At 37.5% G+C, this 16,094-nt stretch overlaps 1 protein-coding gene across 1 annotated transcript in view; it reads right to left on the reverse strand.

Moving 5' to 3' along the window:
- Positions 1 to 13,558, reverse strand: part of LOC110549604 (vomeronasal type-2 receptor 116) — a 42,816-nt gene extending 29,258 nt beyond the window's left edge. The window contains exon 1 of the mRNA XM_060366217.1: positions 13,353 to 13,558. Coding sequence (XP_060222200.1) covers positions 13,353 to 13,558 — 206 coding nt within the window. The remainder of the gene's footprint in view (positions 1 to 13,352) is intronic.
- Between the last annotated feature and the right edge of the window lie 2,536 nt (positions 13,559 to 16,094).

Raw genomic sequence — 16,094 nt, forward strand, 5'->3', positions numbered from 1 at the left:
GGATTACAGGCCTTCACCACTGTACCTTGCTTGCTAACGGATTCTTAAGTAATGTAAAAAAACATAGTGGTTATTATTTTTTTCTCCTCTTCCCCATACAGCTTACTTTTTTTTCATTTTTTTTTGTTTTAGGCTATGCAGTATTGAGTGACATAAAATTTATTATACCTACAGTTTTTTTTCCTGTAAACAACAGATTCCCTTCATTTAATATCAACACAAGTTGTAGTGACTCATTCTTTCTCTATACTCAGAAAGGCATCACATATCTGGCCTTCGGTTCTAGTAGGTTAAGATTTTTCCTGGTATGTCCAATCTCTAATGCATTTATTTCATCCTCTGTCTTTCTATTAACATATTTTAAGTGGAAAGAACTGCTTTTATATACTTTCATACAGTTTGGTATCACATTGAACAATAACATTATTTCAGCACATTGTTCCAGAGTACTTCAACTACTGTACTGAGGTTAAATATGTCAAATAATATGAACATTGGTTTATAAATTAGTTGTTTTAGAACCTGAAAGGAGAATATTCAGGTTTGTATGGAAACAGAGGAAGACCCAGGTGAGCTACAATAATCCTAAATAATGATATAACTACTGGAATAAAATATTACTATTCCTCATATTACATTGTACTACATAATTGTAGTAATAAAAGCAATATAATATAGGCACAAAAACATACATATTATTCAATATATTGGAACAAAAGACCTAGACATAAGCCCTCACACCTTCAGATACATGATTTTTTTTCAAGGAATCAGGAAATACACACTGGTAAAAGAATGCGCCTTCAACAATGAGGTGGACCAAACTGCGTGTCTGAATGGAGAAGAACACAAATATATTCACACTAATTAGCCTGCACAAACTCAACTCTAAGTGGATCAAAGGTGTCAACAAAAGACCAGATACACTAAATCTGATAAAATAAAAAGTTGTGGAATATTCCTGAACTTATTGGAAAAACAAAAGAGGTTTTGGATAAAATACTAATAGTGCAGGCATCAAGAACAATTAATAACCAGGACCTTATAAAAACTGAAAATATTTTCAGTGGCAAAGGACACCATCACTTGTACAGAGTTCCAGGCTACCAACTAGGATTAATTTTTTTTACTAATTGCACAACTGATAGAGGGCTAATATTTAATTTCAGCAAAGAGCAAATAAGACAGGACATCAATAAAACAAATGACATAATTAAAATGGGGTATCTATGTGAACAGAGAATTCTCAGTATCAGTAACACAAATGTCTGAGACACACATAAAGAAATGTTAAATGTACTTAGTCATCAGGGAACTGCAAATAAAAAGTGATTTGAAATTTCATTTTCTCTCAGCCAAAATAGCCCAAATGAATCACACAAACGACAGCCCATGCTACTAAAATGCATAGTAATGGGAACCCTCATCCATTGCTGTTGGAAATTCAAATTTGAACAGCACTATGAAAGTCAATGTGGTTGCTCCTCAGGAAGCTTGGCATACATCTACCTAAAGATCTAGCTATACTCCTGTCTTAGATTTTCTTTTGCTGCAATGAAACTCCCTGTCTAAAAAACAAGTTGGGAAGAAATGAGATTGTTTGTCTTACACTTCCATATCACTGTTCATGATAGAAGAAAATCAGACAAGGAATTCAAATGTCAGGAACCTAAAGGTAAAATCTGATGTAGAGCCATAGAAAGGTGTTATTTACTTGTTTGATTCTTATATTGTCTCTTCTTTTTATATGCCCTAGGACCATCAGCCCAGAAATTGTTCCACTCATAATAGGTGGGCTGTTTTCCATCAATCCCTAATTAAGAAAATGCCCACAGACATATCTTCATCCAAATTTTAAGAAGACATCATGTTCATTGTTAATCATGCCTTTCAGGGGGTTTAGCTCCTGTCAACTTGACATAAAACTATCCAGTGGATCACTTTGAGGCTCATATCCAAATGGCTGTATATGTTTCTGTAGAGATACTTGCTCAACCATGTTCATTATAAAAAGTAAATAAAAAATAGTCTGAGTCATTAGGTGTGTGCGCGTGTGTGTTTGTGTCTCAAGGTGACCTAAATGAAAATTTCAAATAATTGAGGATACCAAGTCCCAAACAGATATGTGTTGTCACTAAATGAAGTTTCATTTGGTGCCAGAAATGAGTTAAATTTTACTGACTAATTTACTAACTAATTAAGGGCTCCAAGAAAATACCCAAACAACTCAGATGCTGCCATCACTATAGACCTCTCTACAAATTGTTGGTAAAACACAGTAGCTGAAGACAACAACTATACAATTCATTGAAGAAGAAGAATTCAAGCTTGTGCCTACACTGAGCCTTTATGTCTACTGAGTACTGTTCATTATACTTTTTGATACTCTGCATGCTACCAAAAGGGAAAGGTAAATTTTTATCCAATTCCAAACCCTATGATCTACAATGATGACCTGACGGCAAGGTGACCATGAAAATAATGACAGAAACTTGTGGGAGTAACCAAATAACATATGGTTTGTTTAAGGCCATTCCAAGAGATGGAACCCATGTCTAACGCTGTTCATGGAACCCATGTCCAACAACCTGAGTGAGACCTGTAAGGCCAAGGTCCTAGAGGAAAATGAAAAACTACTGCCATACTAATGGAACTTGATTTTGGTGTTACTTTCGCATCTCTATATGTTATATTCATACCTTAAACAAGTCAATAATAAATTTTATCTCAACAAAACCATAACAAATGAGCACTTACAGCAAATTAGCTATTGTAGAAATTGTACTTATTTTTCCTTTGGAATCATAGTTTGATAATCTTAAATTGAATGGTATTCTTTATAAAATCTTTAATGGTGTGATCTGATAGACTAATATCAGAAGGAAGGAGAGGAGGACCTCCCTTATCAGTGGACTTGGGGAGGGGCATGAGTGAAGAAGGGGTAGGGGAGGGTGGGAGTGGGAGGAGAGGAGTTAGGGGTTTATGGGGGGATACAAAGTGAATAGTGTTATTAATAAAATAAAATTTAATTTAAAAAATGCAAAAAATCTTCATTTGATTACTGATTTATATATTTTAAATATAAGTTTGTCTTCTTTGTTAAAACTCAAATTTGTGTATGTGTGTGGGTTTATTTCAGGATCTTTGATTCAATTCCATTGATCCAACAGTATGTTTCTATGCCAGCACCATGCTGTATTTATTACTGTAGCTCTATAGCACAGCTTGAAATAAGGGATGGCGATACCTCCAGAAGATCTTTAACTGTACAAGATTATTTAAACTGTTCTGGGTTTTTTGTTTTGTTTTGTTTTTCCATATGAAATTAAGGATTGTCCTTTCAAAGTCTATAAAGAGTTGTGTTGGTATTTATTTTTATTTATTATTATCATTCATTATAATATATTTAATTTGTATCTTGGCTGTGGCTCACTTCCTCTTTTACTCCCAATCCAGTCCTGTCTCTCTCTTATTCCCCTATGCCCTTCCACTAGTCCACTGATATGTGAGGTCCCCTTCCCCTTTTATTTGACCCTAGCCTATCAGGTCTCATCAAGACTCATTGCATTATCTTTCTCTGTGTCCTGTCAAGGCTGCACCCAACAGGGGGAGGATAACAGAGAGCCTGTCACTGACTTCATGCCAGAGAAAGCTCCTACTCCCCTTATGAGGGACCCCATTTGGATACTGAGTTTACTGGCTACATCTGAGCCTGGGTTTTATGGGACATTGTCCTTGGTTGGGGTGTCAATCTCTGCAGAGCCCCCAGGGCTCAATTTTTATTGCTTTTTTGGACTCCTTTTGGAGCTCCTGTCACTAACAGGTCTTTCTCTCTCCCCCTTCTTTCATACAATTCTCTGCACTCTGCCTAAAGTTTGGCTATGAGTCTCAGCCTCTGCTTCAATACCTTGATCAGTACAGACTTTCAGAGGCTGTTTGTGGCAGGCTCTTGTCCTGTTCCCTGTCTTCTCCTGCTTCCAATGTCTATTGATTTGTTCTTCTGAAAGAGGATTGAACATCTTCCCTAGGGTCTTCCTTCTTGTTTATCTTCTTTTGGAGTATAGATTTTAGAATGTTTATCCTGTATTATATGACTAATATTCACTTATGAGTGAGTATACACCATGTATATCTTTGTCTTTCTGCTTCTGGGTTACCTCACCGAAGATGAATTTTTCTAGTTCCCACTGTTTGCCTGCAAATTTTATGATTCCCTTGTTTTTAATAGCTGAGTAGTATTACATTGTGTAAATGTACCACAGTATCTGTATCCTCTCCTTCCTTGAGGGACAACAAGGCTGTTTCCAGCTTCTAGCTATTATGAATAAAGCTGCTACAAACATGGTTACACAAATGTCCTTGTATAGTTGAGCATATTTTGGATATATGCCTAGGAATGGCATAGCTGGACCCCGAAGAAGCAATATTCTTAATTTTCTGAGAAAGCACCAGAATGATTTCAAAGGTGGTAGTAAGTGTTTATATTCCCACCAGCAATGGAAGAGGGTTCCCCTTTCTCCACATCCTCTCCAGCATGTGTTGTCACTTTAGTTTTTGATCATAGACATTCTGTTGGGTGCAAGGTAAATCTCAGGGTTGTGTTGATTTACATTTCCCTGATGACTAAGGGCTTTAAACATTTCTTTAATAGTTTCTTTGCCATTCGATATTCTTCTATTGATAATTCTCCATTTAACTCTGTATCCCATTTTTAAATTGGATTACTTGGTTTTTTGCTTTTTAAATCTTAAGTTCTTTATATAGTCTGGATATTAGCCCTCTGCCGGATATAGGGTTGGTGAAGATCCTTTCATAATCTGTAGGTTGTTGTTTTGTTCTGATGACATTGTTCTTTGCTTTACAGAAGCTTTTCAGTTTCATGGATCTTCAATTGATCACAATTTTGTTTCTATGCTAGTCCCATGCAGTTTCTATTAATGTTGCTTTATAGTACAGCTTGAGATCTGGGATGGAGATACTTCCAGACGATGTGGTATTGTACAGGATTGTTTTAGCAATTCTGTCTTTTTTTTTTCCACGTGAAATTGAGAATTGTTCTTTCAACTTATGTAAATAATTATTTGGATATTTTGATTGGAAGTGTGTTGAATCTGTACATTGCTTTTAGTAGGATGGACATTTTCACTATGTTAATCATACTGATCTTTGAGCTCGCAAGATCTTTCCATATTCTGGTCTGTTCTTTAATTTATTTCTGCAGAGACTTTAAGTGTTTTTCACATATGTATTTCACTTGTCTGGTTAGAGTCACACCAAGATACTTTACATTATTTGTGCCTATTGTGTAGAGTGTTGTTTCCATAATTTCATTCTCAGCACATTTGTCTTTTGTATACAGGAGGGCTTTAGATTTTTTTGAGTTAATTTTGTATCTAGCCACTTTTCTGAAGGTGTTTATCAGCTGAAGAAGTTCTCTGGTATAATTTTTCTGGTCACTCATGTGTACTATCATATCCTTTGCAAATAGCGATATTTGACTTCTTCCTTTCTAATTAGTGTCTCCTTGATCTCCTTTAATTGACTTATTGATCTAGCTAGGATTTCAAATGCTATGTTGAAGAGACTGGGAGAGAGTGGGCAGACTTGCCTTGTCCCTTATTTCAGTGGGATTGATTTAAGTTTCTCTCTGATTAGTTTTATGTTGGCTATAGGCTTGCTCTATATTGCCTTTATTATGTTAAGCTAAACCATACAATGGAAAAAAGATAGTATCTTCAACAAATGGTGCTGGCGTATCTGGAGATCTACATGTAGAAAACGACCAATAGGTACTTGTTTATCATCTTGGCCAAAAGTAAACTACAAGTGGATCAAAGCCTTCAACATGAAACGACACATACTAAATATATTAGAAGAAAAACTGGGGAAGAACCTGAACTCATTGACACAGGATTCAACTTCCTGAACAGAACACAAACAGCATAGGCTCTAAGAACAACATTCAATATTTTAGGCTGTGGGCTGGCTTTCCCCAGGGTCAGAAGATTGTTCAAGGTTTCTGAATAAACTGCATTGAGAAGAACAAAAAGAAAAAAAAAGATCAGAAAAAAGGAGAGGAGGACCTCCTCTATCAGTGGACTTGGGAGAGGCATGCATGTAGAAAGGGGGGGAGGGGGGACCTGGTGGGGAGGAGGGGGGCTTATGGGGGGATACAAAAGGAATAAAGTGTAATTAATAAAAGTTAAATAAAAAATTAAAAAAAAAATAGATGGGACCTTATGACACTGAGAAGCTTCTGTAAAGCAAAGGACACTGTCTTCAGAACAAAACGACAGCCTGCAGACTGGGAAAAGTTCTTCACCAATGCTACATCTGACAAAAGGCTAATATTGAGAATATGTAGAGATCCCAAGAAGTCAAACATAAACAAATCAATTTAAAAATTTAAATTTAAAACCAATTTAAAAATTGGGTACAGAGCTAAACAGAGAATTAGAAACAGAAAAATATGAATGTAGTTGAAATGCTTTAAGCAAATCTCAGTGTTCTTAGTCACCTCAGAAATGCAAAACAAAATGACTCTGAGATTCCACCTCACTCCCATCTGAAAGAAACTTAAATCAATCCCACTGAAGACAGGGACAAGACAAGGCTGCCCACTCTCTCCATATCTCTTCAGCATAGTTCTGGAAGTCCTTGCTAGAGCAATAAGGCAGTTGAAGGAGATCAAAAGGATACAAATTGGAAAAGAAGAAGTCAAATTATCACTATTTGCAGATGATATGATAGTATACGTGAGTGACCCCAAAAACTCTACCAGGGAACTCCTACAGCTGATAAACACCTTCAGCAAATTGGCCGGATACAACATTAACTCAAAAAAATCAGTAGCCCTCCTGTATACAAAAGACAAAAGGAATGAGAAAGAAATTAGGGAAACAAGACCCTTAACAATAGCCACAAATGACATAAAGTAACTTGAAGTAACCCTAACCAAGCAAGTCAAAGACTTGTATGAAAAAAATTTCAAGTCTCTGAAGACAGAATTAGAAGAAGACATGAGAAGATGGAAAGATCTCCCATGCTCATGGCTTGGCAAGATTAACATAGTAAAAATGGCCATCTTACCAAAAGCAATCTACAGATTCAATGCAATTCCCACCAAATTACCAACACAATTCTTTACAGACCTGGAAAGAAAAATTCTCAACTTCATGTGGAATACCAAGAAACCCAGAATTGCTAAAACAATCCTCTATAATAAAGATCTTCTGGAGGTAACTCCATCCCTGAACTTAAGCTGTCCTATAGAGCAACAGTTATTAAAACTGCATGGTACTGGCATAGAAACAGAATGGTGGATCAATGGAACTGAACAGAGGACCCAGAAATAAACCCACACACTTATGGACACCTGATCTTTGACAAAGATGTCAAAACCATACAATGGAGAAAAGATAACATCTTCAACAAATGGTGCTGGTCTAACTGGATGTCTACTTATAGAAAAAAAAATAGATTCATACTTATCATCCTGCACAAAACTGAAGTCCAAGTGGATCAAAGACCTCAACATAAAACCAGACACATCAAATTGGTTAGAAAAAAGCAGTGGGCAATACCCTTGAACTCATTGGCACAGCAGACAACTTCCTGAACAGAACACCAACAGCACAGGCTCTAAGAGCAACAATCAATAAATGGGACCTCATGAAACTGAAAAGCTTCTGTAAAGCAAAGGACACCATCATCAAAACAAAACGACTGCCTACAGATTGGGAAAGAATCTTCACCAACTGTTTATCTGACTAGAGCTAATATCCAGTATATATAAAGAACTAAAGAAGTTGAAAAGCAGCAAACCAAGTAATCCGATTAAAAATGGGGAACAGAGCCAAACAGAGAATTCTCTGCAGAGGAATATTGAATGGCAGAGAAACACTTAAAGAAATGCTCAACATCATTAGTCATCAGGGAAATGAAAATCAAATCGACCCTGTGATTTCACCTTACACCAATCAGAATGGCCAAGATGAAAAACTCAAGTGACAACACATGCTGGAGAGGTTGTGGAGAAAGGGGAACACTCTTCCACTGCTGATGAGAATGTAATCTTGTACAACCACTCTGGAAATCAATCTGGCGCTTTCTCAGACAACTAGGAACAGCACTTCCTCAAGATCCAGCCATACTACTCCTAGGCATATATTCAATAGAGGCTCAAGTACACAAAAAGGACATTTGCTCAACCATGTTTGTAGAAGCTTTATTTGTAATAGCCAGAAGCTGGAAACAGCCCAGCTGCCCCTCAACTGAAGAATGGATGCAGAAATGTGGTACATCTACACAATGAAGTATTACTCAGCAATGAAAAATAAGGAAATATTGAAATTTGCAGGTAAATGGTGGGACCTAGAAAGGATCATCTTGAGTGAGCTGTCCCAGAAGCAGAAAGACACACATGGTATATACTCACTCATATAGACATATAACATAGGATAAACCTACTAAAATCTGTACATCTAAAGAAACTAATGAAGAGAGAGGACCCTGACTAAAACGCTCAATGCTCGATCCCCATCCTGAAAGGCAAAGAGGTCGGACATCAGAAGAAGAAGAAAACAGGAAACAACCTAGGAACCTGCCACAGAGGTCCTCTGAAAGGCTCTGCCTTGCAGACTATCAAAGCAGATGCTGAGACTTATGGCCAACTGTTGGGCAGAGTGCATGGAATCTTACCTAAGAAGTGGGAAATAGTAAGAGCTGGATAGGATGAGAACCTCACAAGGAGAGCAACAGAACCAGAAAATTTGAACACAGGGAACTTCCCAGAGACTCATACTCCAACCAAGGACTCTTCATGGAGATAACCTAGAACCCCTGCACAGATGTAGCCCATGGCATTGTAGTGTCCAAGTGGGTTACACAGTAATGGGAAGAGAGACTGCCTCTGACATAATCTGATTGGCCTGCTCTTTGATCACCTCCCCCTGAGGGGGAGCAGCCTTACCAGACCACAGAAGATGACAATGCAGGCACTCCTGGTGTGATCTGATAGACTAAGATCAGAAGGAAGGAGAAGAGGACCTCCCGTATCAGTGGACTTGGGGAGGGGCATGCGTGAAGAAGGAAAAGGGAGGGTGGGATTGGGAGGGGCAGAGGGAGGGGCTTATGAGGGGGATACAAAGTGAATAAAGTGTAATTAATAAAAAAAGTATTGAAGGTAATCAAAGAGCAGGCGAATCAGTTCCCCCTAAGGGGGGAGCAGCCTTACCAGGCCACATAGGAAGACAATGCAGGCATATATCCAAAAGAGGCTCAAGTACACAAAAAGGACATTTGCTCAACCATGTCTGTAGCAGCTTTATTTGTAATAAAGCATTTTAAAAAAGTAATCTAATATTTTCTTTTCATAAATTTACTTTATTAACTCGAATAGCATATTCACAGTCATGATAGAAACATCCGAATATTGCTAATAAAATAATATTGAATAGCCATAAAAGAATCTCTGCTGTGTATGGACAACATACATATTTTAGCATGTTTGCTTTGTAATATATTAGGCTATATAGGAACTTATATACAATAATACCACCCTATAATGAATTACATTTATATGAAGAAAATTAAGAAAAATCATCACTAACAAGTTTATTTTTACAACTGAAGTATGTATGCACTCATGAGTCAGTTCCTACATTAACAAGTTATTTTGATGGTAAAAAGGCAATGAATGAATTCTATGTAGAAAATATTTCCCTTATATTTTTGGTTGTGAGCCTAGCCTTTAACGGCTGAGCCAAAAGTCCCAATTTATTTCTAATATCAGAGATCAGACCTCTACTCTTGCCTGATGCGTCTAAAACAAAAAGGGGGAACTGTAGAGAGCTGCAGAATGCTATGCCTTGAAGATGGAGCTGGTTTCCGCCTTCCACCTTCCCGATGGTGAGTGCTCTCTGTCATGAACAACTCCACATTTGGCTAAGGCCGAGGATCTGGCTTGCTTCCATGTATGTGGACCTATCTGCATTGCCCCCGTGGCACGCCTGGGTTGGCTACCCAGAGGCTATTTAAGCTGTGGGCTGGCTTTCCCCGGGGTCCGAGGATTGTTCAATGTTCCTGAATAAACTGCATTGAAAAAAAAAAAAAAAGAAAATATTTCTCTTGCTATTTTCTATTACTTACTACTTAAAAGAAATTAAACATTCCTCTGAACTTCTCTCATTTTGTACCATTTAACTATGTAAGCACATAACATAAAAACTCCTGCAATACCATTTGTAACATAAATTTCTTATGCTCTCAAAACTGGAACCCACAACACAGAAAATTAACGAAAATGAGTTATAAACACCTTCTCCTTGATTGCTAGGGCAAATCTTACCTGAAATAATGTTTAGGTTATGACAGGTTTCTACAAGTCATAGCAAGAGTTATTCCTTAGGACATTCTTTTTCAAGCTACTCAATTTATGGGACATTTTCCCCATAAATATTTGATAAACAGGACTTCTTGATAATTTCTTCTCCATGCCACATTTTACCATGATTCTTTCTTTTTAACTGTTAAATGATCAGTTTCCCTATCATGTCAATACATAGTTTGAGTGCATTTTCCCATTTCTTCTGACATTTGTCACTTATCTAATCCAGAGTGACAATCATTCACAATTCATAATTCATTCCCAGCTATTTCATATAAAACTGAATACAAGCTATATCTAATATTATAAACTTCACTGTGCTGATCCTCAAACACACACGAAAAAAAATGTCCCATTTGAAATATGTTTTAGAGGAACATTTAGAATGTTCCTTGTATCTTCACAACCCAATATCTGACCAAGGGCTAATATCCAGAATATATATAGAACTCAAGAAGTTAAAAAGCAACAAATCAAGCAATCTAATTTAAAAAAAAATGGTGTATGGAGCTAAACAGAGACTTCTCTGTAGAGTAATATAGAATGGCAGAGAAACACTTAAAGAAAGGTTCAATGTCTTTAGTCATCGGGGAAATGCAAATCAAAATGACCCTGAGATTTCACCTTACACCCATCAGAATGGTAAGTTCAAAAACGCAAGTGACAACACATGCTGGAGAAGATTCAGAGAAAGGGGGACCCTCCTCCATTGCTGGTGGGAATGCAAACTTGTACAACCACTTTGGTAATCAATCTGGTGCTTTCTCAGACAATAGTGCTTAGGAATAGTGCTTCCCCAAGATCCAGCTATACCACTCCTAGGCATATATCCAAAAGATGCTCAAGTACAACAAGGACATTTGCTCAACCATGTTCATAGCAGCTTTATTTGTAATAGCCAGAACCTGGAAACAACCCACATGTCCCTCAATGGAGGAATGGATACAGAAATTGTGGTACATTTACACAATGGAATACCACTCAGCAATTAAAAACAAGGAAATCATGACATTTACAGGCAAACGGGATCTAGAAAAGATCATCCTGAGAGAGGTGTTCGAGAAGCAGAAAAACACACATGGTATAGACTCACTCATAAGTGGATACTAGACCTATAAGATAGGATTAACATACTAAAATCTGTACACCTAAAGAAGCTAAACAAGAAGGAGGACTCGAGGTAAGATGATTAACCCTCACTTAGAAAGACAAATAGGATGGACACTGGAAGTAGGAGAAAACAAGAAACAGGACATAGGCCTACTGTAGATAGCCTCTGAAAGACTCTACCTAGCAGTGTATCAAAGCAGATACTGAGACTCATAACCAAACCTTTGGCAGAGTGCAGGGAATCATGTGAAAGAAGGGGGAGTTAGTAAGACATGGAGGGCAGAGGAGTCCCACAAGGACAAAATATATCTGGGTACAGGGGTGTTTTCTGAGACTGATTCTTCAACCAAGGACCAAGCATGTACATAACCTAGAACCCCTGCTCAGATGTAGCCCATGGCAGCTTAGCATCCAAAAGAGTTTCACTAGTAAGAATAGGGACTATCTCTGACATGATCTCACTGGTTTGACCCACCGCCAAGGGAGGAGCAGCCTTGCTAGGCAACAGAGGAGGACATTGCGGTCAGTCCTGATAAGACATGATCAACTAGGTTCCGATGGAAGGGGAGTAAGACCTCCCCTATCAGTGGACTTAGAGAAGGGCAGGGAGGTGATGTGGGAGGGACAGTGGGATTGGGTGGGAATGAGGGAGGGTGCTACAGCTGGGATACAAAGTAAAAGTGTAATTAATATAAAAAATAAAAATTAAAAATGTTACTTTTGACATTTTCCCTAGCATATTACATGAGACGTTATCACAGTTTTCTTAACTGAAATCACACATCTACAACCTCATTAATAAAGAGAACTTATAGCCAAATATAAAAATCAAAGCATATGCAGTGTATGCATACATATAATATATAAAAACATTTTATATAATTAGGGAAAGAGAAGAAATATTTAAATGTGAAATGAGTATGATATATGAAAATATGCGGTGATATGAAGCATTGAACTCAGTACATAAACTTATGTTTGGTGAAACATGGCGAATTTGTAAGCTTAGTATTCACGCTCAACTGTTAGCAGCTACTAAGGACATCATCTTTTTATTCTATCACATGAAAATAGAAATAAGAAGTCATTGCTTCCAAGGGCACCCTCTCTTCTAACACAATAACAAACTCTCTGCTGGAATAGTTGGATGTGTCATAAGTTTCTAACTTAGAAATACGAAAGACATCATGACATTTTTAACACAGCAAAATTGTGCCTTTGCACATGAAAGAAAATGTCAAGGTTAAGAACAAAAATAGTTCTCACTGTGAACAGACATAGTATTCCCATACCTGCTTTCAGCTGCAGGAGTTATACAAGACAACAATTTTGAAATTATGACATGAATATTATTTGAACAAAATTTGTGTTTCTTTACAATGCATATAATTAACTGTCAGAGCATGTATACCAATGCCAGATGTGAAGGAAATGGGAATACATGCTGAGAAAAAAAACAAAAACCTAGCAGACATAAAAAGAGCAATTTATCGTGATATCTAGGAATTAACCAAAAGTCAGGGCTTGGCACTACGTTTCACAGGGACATCACATGACACCATAAGGTAGGACTGTCATATTAAGGCAATCTTCCTAGGATCAAGAAAGATGGTATGGGTCCTTCATTCAGCTTCTACCTGGAAACTGTAGCTCAAAAATTCCAAACAAGATAACCTCTAACCCGACTCAATTAGGAAGATAAACACTCACAAAACAGGGAATATACTTTAGTTAGATCCTGGAATGACAGCAACACAGTCAGAGAATAAATGGAATCATGTTCCACTTCTTAGCCTGCCTAGAATTCTTTATCTACCATGATGAAATTAAATATGTAAATGAAAGATGAACTTACTTCTTGTCTAGATTCTCACTGAAATAATCATTCTTCACATAACCACGCTTAGTATAAATGGAAAAAAAACAATCAGTATCTTCATCTCCAAGCTTATTGTTTTGGTCTTTTATTCTCCAAAAGCCCTTGGGGTCAATCAACCTGCAGAAAAGAAAGGAAAGCTTCAGAACCAAGAAGATAAAAACCAAAAAGAACATCTTTTTCATGACACCAGGAATAAAGCCTGAACAGAGTGCAGCATGAAGAGTCAGGCAGAAACTCAGTCATCAGTTATCATGAACACATCCGGGAGTCTTTTTATTCCTGTAGCTGCTGCTAGATAACACCTCCGTCCTCCGTACTTTTCAGCTCCTTGTTTTCCTCTGTAGATTTCTTAAGTGCTCTGGCCTGGGGCTCTGCATCTGAGGTCCTATGTCCAAGTGACAAATAAGGGGTAATAATTTTTGTTTATGTTTTCTCTTTCTTCTCCATATCCCTTATGTTTACCACCTGTCAGTGGAAATGAAGTCCCAGACATGATTGGAAAGTTGGGTAAGAAGCCTACTTCACTAAGCAAGTTCTCTGAATACCACTGGAAATAGTTGCCCTGGATTACATCAAATATTCCAAATGAGTTTTAAAATCGTAGTGTCAGAAACAGTTTTTTTTTTTTTACTAGACAGAGATTTTTACAGACATACAGGTAATATGGCCTTCACGATAGAAAGCGGCATTTTAAAGTCTTTGGTGTCCAGCATTGACAGAGCATGCACTATGTGTCACACACACCTGAGTGCCTGCTACTGCAGAGAAACTCCTGGAGATGCAAGAGTTAGTCAGCAGTCATTCTGCATCCCAAACTACTCACAGGTTTCTCAAAATCAAGGCTTGAAACTACCTATTAGAGTTCTAGCACAGGACCAAGATCTCTGTTCCCAGAGACGAGTATTTTTGTGATCAGCCGTTTCTACATCTCCAGCATTGTTTTTCTACGTTTTAATGCTTTCATTTGAGTAATATGGTACTTGGGAATTGGCTTTGTAATTTATGAATAATCTGTTTATTCCAACTAACTAGTAAAATAATGTGGGTCATTGTTGCTTTACGGAAAATGTATTGCCAAGTAGATAGTATAATGACATGTCTTAAATGAAGTTATTTTTTATAGTTTATAATTAATAGAAACATATGCTTATTACTCCTAGCTCTGTAGGCTGTGCAATACATCAACATGAATTCAGCTTCTTCTTTTTTATTAATGTTATGGTTACATGCATAATATGACCATTGTGTCGATGTCCTCATGTGGTTTCTTGAAAATTGAACCTCCACCCAGTTAATTTCTTGTTTAATGCCAGCTTTGATAATGGCAAAAGCTAGGCCTCCATAAATGAATTACCACTAAAGTCTCTACAATTTAAAATTATGACTTTTATAATCACATTTTATTTTAAAACATTTTATGACAAAATATCTACTTGGTTTTACCAATTTCCATAATATTTTACTATCAGTACTCTCAAGGACATTACATTAACTGAGTAAACATACTGTACAAGATTTTTCTCTATTTTTAGTGTTTTAAATTCATTATTTTTTTAAATTACAGTTTATTTACTTTGTATCCCAGTGGTAGCCTTCTTCCTCTTTCCATCCCAATCCCACACTCCCTCCCTCATTTTCTCCCATGCTTCTTCCCAAGTCCACTGATATGGGAAGTCCTTCTCCCCTTCCCTCTGACCCTAGCCTATCAGTTCTCATCAGGGATGGTTGCATTGTCTTCCTCTGTGGACTGGTAAGGCTGCTCTCCACTCAGAGGGAGGTGATCAAAGAGCAGGCCACTGAGTTCATGTCAGACCATCCCAGTTCTCATTATTAGGATACCCACTTGGAGACTGAGCTGCCATGGATACATCTCTGCAAGGATTCTAGGTTACCTCCATGCATGGTCCTTGGTTGGAGTATCAGTCTCAGAAAAGACCCCTGTGACCAGATTTTCTGGTTCTGTTGCTCCCGTTGTGGAGCTCCTGGACAGGTCTTTCTCTCTCTTTCGTTTTTCATAAGATCCTTTTGTGGCCCTGGTTGTGATCAGCTTGGAAAAGGCATTCAACAAACCATCAGTATCTGCCATAGATTGGAGTCTGAGTGTTTGTGCATCTCTTCTTGGGCTATAACTTTCTTTTTTCGAGACAGGATTTCTCTTCATAGCTTAGGCTCTCCTTGAACTTGCTCTCTAGTCCAGGCTGGATTAACTCAGAGATCTGCTTGTCTCTGCCTCTTGAGAGTTGTGATTAAAAGTATGTACCACTATGCCCCATGCTAAGCCTTCTTTAATTCCTTTTCACAAGTTGAAAGTTCAGCTGAACTGGGTCTTGCCCTGAAATCACCACTCCTTTATTCCACTTAGGATCAGGCTTTTCTTTAAACATTTTCCTAGTACTAATTTTCTCTACAATTTGTTCATTCTGTATTAGCATGCTTTATTTTTTTGTATCTTCAGAAGATTCTCCACTAATAGCCACACAACACAGTCAATACTGAGAAGTTTTGAAACCCTTTATCAATGCTGTTAATCCAAAATTCTTCAATTAGCCTCAGACAGGTTTTTTATAGATGAGGACACAAAGCTGCACTCTTCAGCAGAATATCATAAGAACAGACTCTTAACCATATACAAATATTCCTATCCTTGGAAACCTCTTGAGCTATGCTGCCAGAGTTCAAATCACCTTCAGTACAACTGTTTTCCATGTTAGTACTTCT

This window comes from Meriones unguiculatus, chromosome 14 (assembly GCF_030254825.1).
Source record: "Meriones unguiculatus strain TT.TT164.6M chromosome 14, Bangor_MerUng_6.1, whole genome shotgun sequence".
Taxonomy (NCBI): Eukaryota; Metazoa; Chordata; class Mammalia; order Rodentia; family Muridae; genus Meriones; species Meriones unguiculatus.